Source organism: Chanos chanos, chromosome 1 (genome assembly GCF_902362185.1).
Source record: "Chanos chanos chromosome 1, fChaCha1.1, whole genome shotgun sequence".
Taxonomy (NCBI): domain Eukaryota; kingdom Metazoa; phylum Chordata; class Actinopteri; order Gonorynchiformes; family Chanidae; genus Chanos; species Chanos chanos.
In genome coordinates, this window is record NC_044495.1 from 4601541 (window position 1) to 4610499 (window position 8959).

Sequence of the window (8959 nt, forward strand, 5' to 3'; positions counted from 1 at the left end):
GTGTGTGTGTGTGTTTGTGAGGGAAGCGGACAGGGAGAAAACACTCTTCCCACCCCGTTTCTGAGGCATATGTTCGTTGTTTCAGCAACGTAGACGTCAGGGTTTATCATTAGCGTGCAGGCTTTCAAGGCTACTTGATTTATGTATGAGAAAATGCGGAGGCAGTGTTCCCTTTTATCAAAAGGTTAGTTTTCAAAACAGAAACATAAAACATTTTTATTTTGTCTTCACTCAAAAAAAAAAAAAAAAAAAAAAAAAACTCAGACACCAAAAGACTTGCATTACTGAGTGTCAGTGTTTAAAAACAAGCTAAGTGTTCCACAGACTTGGTTTGAATAGTTAAGAAAAAAGAAAAGAAAAAGAAAACCCAACCGAATTTGGCACTAATACTACAACGCTACACGCCAGCTTTGTGAAGCTTAAAGAGACACAAGGTTTTAGTTTCCGGATGAAATGAGGAGGCTGTGATTCTGTGATGATGCCAGAGCGCGGTTATTTCTGTGCACCGATGGGGGAGCTCCTTTTACTCATTCTAATTCATCTCAAGAGCCTGTCAAACTCATTACAACACCTGAGGCCATAACTCAATCCAGATGGCCCTGTGCACTGGGTGAGCAGTGTCTGACTGGGCAGACTGGCCTATTAGGACTATTGTTTGCTTGTCAGAGTGTTTCAGATGTTCAACATGCCTTGGCTCTAGAAAATTTGGCGAAAAAAAAGAAAAAAAATACACAACTCCGCACAGGAGCGCCAATCCCTTTTCACCGCGTTTTTCCAAATGGACCACGATCGACGGCTTGTTTTCCCAAACATATCAGTTCCAGATGGAAGCCATGAATAAAAAAAAAATAAAAAAAATAGAAAAAGGAGAAAAAAAAATGGAAACACATCGAGTGAAACTGGAAACTAAAGAAACATAACGTTACATAGAACCAGAGTCTAATAGCAACCCACTCAAACATGACATACCCACCCCACTGTTAGACAGCGCAACCCCCCCCCCCCCCCCCCCCCCCGCAAAAAATACGCACAGAGCCTCACTGAACAAGACACAAGGACTTCAAAGGACTTAAAAGACAGAGCATGGGGGGGGTATGTTTGTGTATACATGCCACGTATGTTTGACAATGGGAGTCGAGGGGCATTCTGCTCATATGACTCTTATAGAATCCACAGAAATGATTACAGCTATGACTCAACTTCAGACGACGGAGCAACCAAAGAAAATGAGTGACCTTCACCGAGAAGATAAATACACATTGCCAGCGTTGCAAAGCTATTTTGGTAGAAACGGTTACACATGGTTAAACTTGGTACACATCCTCAGAACCGTTTGATTTCTGTTTTTAAAGCGGTTCACGAAATCCATATTTTCACACAGCGCGCTGAAAGTGGGCAAGAAGCCATGGCCACCGTTGGCCCCGGCCAAAGCCAAGAAAAACAGCGTAGATGCCAAAACCTTTTCGGTCAGGAAATGGAAAATGGAAAAACAACTCCACAGTCTCCATTTAACGCCTATAATGTCATTTTCACGGGTTCTTTTCAAGAGATTCCCGGAAACCTCCGGAATTAGCCTCGTGCCTCTGCCGTGCGCCACCTCAGAAATGATTGACAGTTGTCAGAACGTGATGATGCACTGCAGAGTTAAAGCAAAAAAAAAAAAGAAAAGAAAAAAGAAAAAAGAAAGAAGAAAAAAGAAAAGGACACCCAGCTGGTCGAACCCAGTCCTCAGGCCAATTCCATTACTGCCTATTTACCTCACATTCAAGTCATTCCTGTCCTCTGTGTTTAAGTCAATTAAGATAATTACTGTTAGATCTTATCAGGCATGTGCCCCCCATGACAGAGGGGTGAATGCAAGAGACAAAACAATAGATCCCCCCCCCCCCACCTTAACTCCCACACCCAAAAATGGGTTTGCTTGTTTTTTTTTTTTTGTTTTGTTTTTTTCCCTGGGCAACAGTGCCTTGTCTTATCTTCGCATATCTCCAATACATAGCCTGAATGGATGCCCTTTTACTTGGCAGATGGTTGGCTCCATTCGTGTGCTAACTGCAGATTAGCCTTAATTGTTCTCAATGCTCTTTTGTTTTCTGGCTTCTCCACACCAGTAAAAAAAAAGAAGACCTCCTAGAAAGTAGCATTTATATGTAATAATGACAACATAATGACTCGGAGAGGGATCATTTGAATGCGACAAGGGAGGGCTGTCTTTTTTCTTCTGTGTAAACTTTGCGGGGCACAGTATGTTTGAGGTCCCCTCTTCATTTAAAATGGGTAACAGATTTGGGCAGATGGGGGGGGGGGGGGGGGGGGTGCAGGGGCGGAGGAGAGGGAGAAAGAAAAAGTAGACAATGTAGACTGGTGTTTGCATGCGCACAATGTGAAAAAAAGAGGGGAATTCTTAAGATATGTGTAAAGGGGTATTTGTTTTTTAATTGCAAGGGGGTTTCTCCTGTGTTTTCATAACTTGTGACATGTTGTGTAAAAAGTAATATCGTTCTAACAATGGGATATCTCCTTCTTCTGTCAGGCCATGAACAGGAGAAACAGGAAAGATACGCAAAAGTTTTTTTTTTTTTTTGCTTTATTTCATGTAGAAAATCATCCCCATATTTATACATAAAACAGGTCATAATCACCATATACAGTTCTGATACACTCAGATTTTCATTCAGTGTCTTTCTCTGAAAGAGTTACAGTAAAATCACACCCACGAGGTGAAACATACAGAGACAGTTCATGCCAATTTGACTCCCAATAGTCCAATTTAAGCCGTAAGCCATCCCAATACGGCGACTTCCAAACTTTTCTGTAATTTTCCGTGAACGTTGTCGGACTGCGTTACAGACATGAAACGGGTACGCAGCTGCGGTTTTCAGCACTTTTCTGCCTGCTACCCTCCTTCTCTCAACATGCATCCCTCCATCCAAGGCAGAACTTCTACGCCCCTTAACTTCAAAGTTTATTTGTCTAAGAGCTTGTTTTTCTTTTTTTTTTCTTTTTTTTCACCCCCTTTTTCTTCTTCCTCTTCTTTCTCCGCATGCGGAACAGAAGAACAGAACCACCATCCTACTTCAATTGACTGATCCTCTCAAATACAACACACAGAAGGAAAACAGAGAGATAAAGAGAGACAGAGGCAGAGAGAGATACACACACATGGGATTGTTGTTGTTTTTTTTTTTGTAAAATGGAGGATGGGGGTGGAGGGGGGGTTGGGAATGGGGGTGGGGGTGGTGGGGATGGGGTAATTAAATCAGAGGGGGAAATTCTGCTATACAGTTCTTGGCAGCCGTGTAGTAATGGCAGCCAGATCAAACAGGGGGAGAATAAAATCCCTGTGTCACACTTCTTCACCTCAGCCTCTCCTTTCACTCTCACCACTGCCCCCCCCCCCCGACCCCCCCAGTCTCTCTCTCTCTCTGTCTCTCTCTCTCCCTCTCTCTCTATCCCCCTCTCTCTCGCTCTCTCTCTGTCTCTGTCTCTCTCTCTCTGTCTCTGTCTCTCTCTCTCCCCCTCTCTCTCTCTCTGTCTCTCTCTCTCTCTGTCTGTCTCTCTCTGTCTCTGTCTGTCTCTGTCTCTCTCTCTCTGTCTCTGTCTCTCTTTCTCTCTCTCTTCACAGTGGTGGAGCTCCTGACATTCTGGCCTTTCGCACATACACCACGCTGTTGACATCTGGACGGAGACGGGCGAAGCCACTTCTGAAAGAAGCTATGACACGCCCTGGAGACAAGGAAAGAAAACAAAAACAAAATCAAATAACCACACTGGCACAGCCAATAGAGAAAAAGCTAAACGAACTGATACTGCAAAGCAAGAATCCGACTAGAATACAGGCTCGAATGTTCAGCAGACGCCGAGAACATTTGTTTGGAGTTTAAAAACAAAAAAAAGAAAAAGTTGATCAGATGGAGAGTGTTGTGGCCAGCACTGACCTGTCCACGTCTTGCGGTCGCTGAGGGAGAAGCTGGTGCATTGTGGGTGCGAGTTGCAGATGTGTGCGGCTTCAGCGGCATCGTGTACTGACAGAGCGCAGCCCTGCTGGTCGTACGACGGCCAGCATCTGAGATCCGTATTCCCCTCAGACCCCACACCTTTCAGAACGGCATAACCTGTGCAGGAGAGAGAGGAACAGAAGAGAGATTCAGCGAACTGAGCTATACTCAACAAGCTGAAACAGCAGCGACGGTTCGCTAAACTTCGGTTTGCATTTATTTTGTGTGTTTTCTACAAACAGTCGTTAATGTTCGCTAACTGAACTGAACAAAGTGACTTTCGGGGACCAGACGGAGGAAGCCGTGGCGTTTCGGGCGGGGACACATCAAGGAAGCGCTACGGTTAGAGACGACACTTAAAACTTCTCATCGCGCTGTTGTTGATTACTCCGTTCTCCTGCTAATTGCACGGAAAAACGGAACAGTAAGTGAATTATTTAATAGCGCCCGTCGACTCCTCGGCTAGCGCTCACTCTTAAGGGAACGTGAGCCTCCAAAGCCGGGTGGCGTGAGTCATCTGCTAAACATTAGCAAGCTCGAGTAGTGAAGGAGCCCCTCGCTCTTTCTCTCTCTCTCTCTCTTTTTCTCTGTCAGCACTAGAATGCCATTATTCATACTACAGAGCTAGCTGTCTCACGTTACTCACTCCCTTACCTCAGCTCAGAGCAGTGCACGTGCACGTGCGCACGCGAACTTGAAAGCGACAACCCAACGCTCCTCGGCATGACTGTTTCGCACGACACGGCGGTGCCTCTCGAAGGACACGAAGGACAGACGCGGCGTAAAAAAAAAACCCTCTAAAAAAAAGTCTTTAAACGTGTGAAAATATTGACCAGTCACGGGTCTGGTTTGGCCATAAGATCTGAGGTTGTTTCCTATGTTCTCTGTCTGAAGTGTTAGAAAAGCCGCTGCCTGAATGTGATTCATAGGATTCAGGTCTCAGATTATCTACGGATGGCAACACAGAAACTCAGTCTTGCACTCTTGAAGACAGATTAAGTTACATAGTTTCTCTCTTCTTCTTCTTCTTTTTTTTTTTTACAAGCTTTTGCACATCTGCTGTTAGGTGCTGCTCACATAGTTTTTTTTTCTTTTTTTTTTGCTACACCATCAGCAGGGTTGACTTTGCTCTGGGGCATCAGTGACTCTGTCAGTGAACTCAAAAGCAGTCATTTTCTCCTCACTTCTGATAAAATGGGAATAAAATGTCTCCCAGGGGACATAATAATGCTGGAGAATGAACACGGAGAATGAACACACAGAGAGAGAGAGAGAGAGGGAGAGAGAGAGAGACAGAATGATTGCGCATCATTACAGGACTATGCATTACCTCTGATTATTGATGGCGGGAGGTTCTCCAGATGTCGTCCAGACTTGTACAAGTGAAAAATCTTTTCAAAGCTGTCCAAAATTTCATTAACGCCGTGTCTGAGCTCTCCTGAGAAAAGAAAAAAACATCAAACATTCAGACGAAAGCAGTGCCTTCTCATTAAAACATTACGCATCAATATTTCAATCCAGTGGACTCCAGATCCAATGAGCGCTGACAAGGTGAGTCAGACAGTATCGGGCAACCACTCACCTGTTGAGTTCATTATCTGATTCACTAGAGGCATCAGTGTGGGCGGGGCTTGATGAGGCAGCAGGTAGGTAAAGAAATACCTGGAGAGGAGAAACCAAAGAAGATGAAAGCTATGAATCACCTTTTCTTCCATCTAAAACATATATCATTAGCCAGACAAAAGTGGCAAGCCCATGCGTTGACTTTAGCGGTATAATTAAATCTCTTTCTAACCGATGACAGTGATCCTCTGAGGAGTTGATCATTAATCAACTCAAGCTCTGTGGCTGCAAGCGGGATTCGATTAAAAGCAGAATAAAAGTCCTCCCCAGGTGCTTCGAGACAATGAAAGAGGAATAAGCGGTTTGCGTTTTACCTGTAGGCGTTGTAAAGGTTCCTCTTTTCGTTCAGGCCTTCGCACACGCCTCTGGAGGAACACGGTACGCTGAAGTTACGCAGAGGGAACCGAACCGCGCAGTCGGCGTCGCTCCGGCACGCCGGCTCTTCCATGCTGGCGTCGTCCAGGTCGGTCAACTTCAACTCGCCCGACACCAGGACGAACTGGCGGGGCTGGAAATCGAGCAGGGCTACGGAGCCCAGGGGAGAACTGGACAGATACTGGAGTAAACGGACCAGCCCATAACACACCTTAAGGAGAAAAAAAAAAACCACACACACACACAGATACCAGATGTCAGTTTAGAGGTCATGCGTTCTGGTCTCGGGGAGCCACCATATGACATGATTTAGGCATAGACCTGCACTTAAGTATTTGATCTAAGTTTAATGGTTGGATGACACATTGAATCAGATGTCTTTGAGGGATGCTCCGACTGAAATGTGCTGACTGGCGGGGTCCCAGAGGTTTAAGCAGAGACATATACTCACTTGTTGGAAGTATTAATCATGACAAAGAATCAGCAACACTACAGATGCATGTGAAAAGCGTAGCACAACGCAGTATCAAGGCAAGTGACTCAAACACTGGTATGTATATTGTGTAGTAATTGGTTTTACACACGTTAAGAATGTTCACACATGCTACAGTCATTAGACAGTCAAATGTATTTAACATTTCTCTACAGAAACGGCTATAAAAAGCGCTACATTAAAGATCCATTATAAAACGTCTAACATCATTCATTATGATGGTCTTCCGTGGGCTTTTAAAAACCCATCTGTGTATGAAGAGAGGGAAAAGAGAAGAGCTGCATAGCTGTGAAGAATGTGGAAACCTTCCATGTTTCCTGAATGTGCGAGAGTGAAGTACGAGAGCTGTAAAAACAGAGGTAGGTGAAACCAAACCCCTTACGAATCCTTTCCGAACGCCACACGCAAACTCTATGATCCTTTTATTTTTTTCCAAGACGACTTTTCATTTCAAGATGCGGAAAAAAAACCCCTAAAGAGCAATAACTCCGCATCAGCATTCTCTGCATCAAACACTGGCATGTAAACAAAAGGCCAAGGCAGTGTTCTCTCTCTCTCTCTCTCTCTCTCTCAAACACAAACACCCGTACACAAGCACACATGTGTATACATTTACTCTAAAGATGGCTGAGGGGAACAGAGGGGTAACCACAGACTTCTTGCCTTGACCACAGAACACAGACATCTGTCACTCACTTGTTTGATCAAGCTGGAATGGAGATAGGGTTGGACTTAATCCTCTTTAGCCCAAACTTGACCCCCCACCTGCATCCCAGCCCCAGGTACCCTCAGCAGGAGACAGTGGGTGGTGGCACTCCATGGGGGGCGGGGGGGGGGGGGGGGGTGGTGAGTGGAGGGGAGGGGAGCTCTTACCCGAAAGCGTTCCTCCCAGGGACTCTGGAGGAGCTGGATCATCTGTAAGGGAATGCCTTGCTCCAGCACGACTGTGACCCCACCCACCAGAGCGTTGTCCTGACAATGACCCCGGAGCTGCAAGGTTATCACACACGACAGTCTGTTACTTACGCCGTTAACTACAGCAATAAACTATGAGCATGTATAAACAAGACCAACACAACAACTCAAAGATAGGTTTTTTTGTAAACCGATTTAAATGCTTGTGCGCAGCTTTCAAAGCAGCCCTTCATAACTGTGTATCGCAGCTTGACTGCGTTTGAGAATACGGTTACTTCAGTCGGCACCAAGAAAACATTTCAGACAGAAGTCCCACACTACTGTGTGTCAAATTAAGCCGAAAAGAAAACTCAGTGTACCACGTTAACAACGGAACCTTTTTCCTCCTCGTTACCTGTGTTCTTAAAAAGAATCACGAGTGTAATTCATTCTTTGAATGCTCGCCAGAGAATGATAGTACAAAGCGGCCGTTCGGAGACTGACGGACAGAAAAACGTTTTACTGTTAATGTAACGTGAGGGTTCATTGTGACCTACCTTCACAATGTTGGTGTGTTGAAATCTCTGCAACAAGATGACCTCTTTCCTCAGTTTGAAAGACACGAGCTCTTGACAGCTAAAGGGATCTTTGTAGTCCTCGAGACATTTTCTCATGTCGGTGCCCTGACTGTTAACAGATTTCAGAGCTACTGGTACTCCTTGAGGCAAGAGTGCCTTTAACACAGTTTTGGTATAACCTGAACCAAGGAAATCGACGACTTGCACATTTTTAAGTTCCTCGCATCCAACTTCATCCATACTTGAGCTTCTGATGTCCCCATTTCTCTTGGTGCCCTTTTCCAAATCGGGTTTTCGGACAAAATATTGATGGTCCGCTGCTTTACGTAAATTACTGATTTCTTGACGCCTCTCTCTTAGTTCATGAAGTAGACTTCTGTGTCCTGAGAGTAACTCCGTAGCATGGGCACACTCTTGAAGACCACAGTACCAAATCTTCAAAAAAACCATTAAAGAAGTAATCAACAGGGCAAGAAATAGGACAACGCAAAACGGGCTCTTAATGGAAGACATGTCCTTGAATGAAATCGCTCAGCCTAGAAGCCCTGTCATCTCCTCCTTTACTCCCATAGCCACTCCGAACACATTATGAGGGAAAAACCGCTCCTTCTGCTCTTAGGTGGTGGGGATGAGAAAACGCCCCTTCGGGGGCGTGTTCTGATAATGACTGCCCAATCGTCACCGCCTCGTGGTACCCACGGTAACCTATTTACCGCATCGTTGCGTTCGGCCTGATGCGCTGCTCCAGTTACATGTGCAGATTGTTAATGCAGTTCAGAAATATATCAAATTGTAATCTAAACAGATTTTAATTATGCATAGGTGCAAAATTATGCTTTTATTGTGGACAACCGAGGGACCAAAAGCCCTCATAACGCCAGTAAGACTGAACGCATCTTTTACACCGAGTGACAGCCAAGCTAGGTCAAGTAACTTCTCAGCTATGTGGTGTATATATTCATATTTTCAGTAGGCCTACGGCGCTCTACAGCTGAGAA

The 8959-nt window shown here is 45.0% G+C and overlaps 1 protein-coding gene across 1 annotated transcript; it reads right to left on the bottom strand.

Moving 5' to 3' along the window:
- Window positions 1-3619: 3619 nt before the first annotated feature.
- pkdccb (protein kinase domain containing, cytoplasmic b) lies at window positions 3620-8474 on the bottom strand. Its single transcript, XM_030785650.1, has 7 exons — window positions 7941-8474; window positions 7363-7479; window positions 5936-6207; window positions 5581-5660; window positions 5329-5436; window positions 3939-4115; window positions 3620-3726 (listed from the first exon to the last, which is right to left on the bottom strand). Exons 1-7 carry the CDS (start codon window positions 8472-8474, stop codon window positions 3620-3622), a joined length of 1395 nt encoding a protein of 464 aa, XP_030641510.1.
- Between the last annotated feature and the right edge of the window lie 485 nt (window positions 8475-8959).

Excerpts from the sequence above, each read along its gene's own strand:
- pkdccb (XM_030785650.1), bottom strand. The coding sequence starts at position 8,474 with ATGTCTTCCATTAAGAGCCCGTTTTGCGTTGTCCTATTTCTTGCCCTG. Across the intron at positions 6,208-7,362 it reads CCTGGGAGGAACGCTTTCGG|GTGTGTTATGGGCTGGTCCG; the intron begins GTAAGAGCTCCC and ends TTTCTCCTTAAG. Across the intron at positions 5,661-5,935 it reads AACCTTTACAACGCCTACAG|GTATTTCTTTACCTACCTGC; the intron begins GTAAAACGCAAA and ends TCTCCTCTCCAG.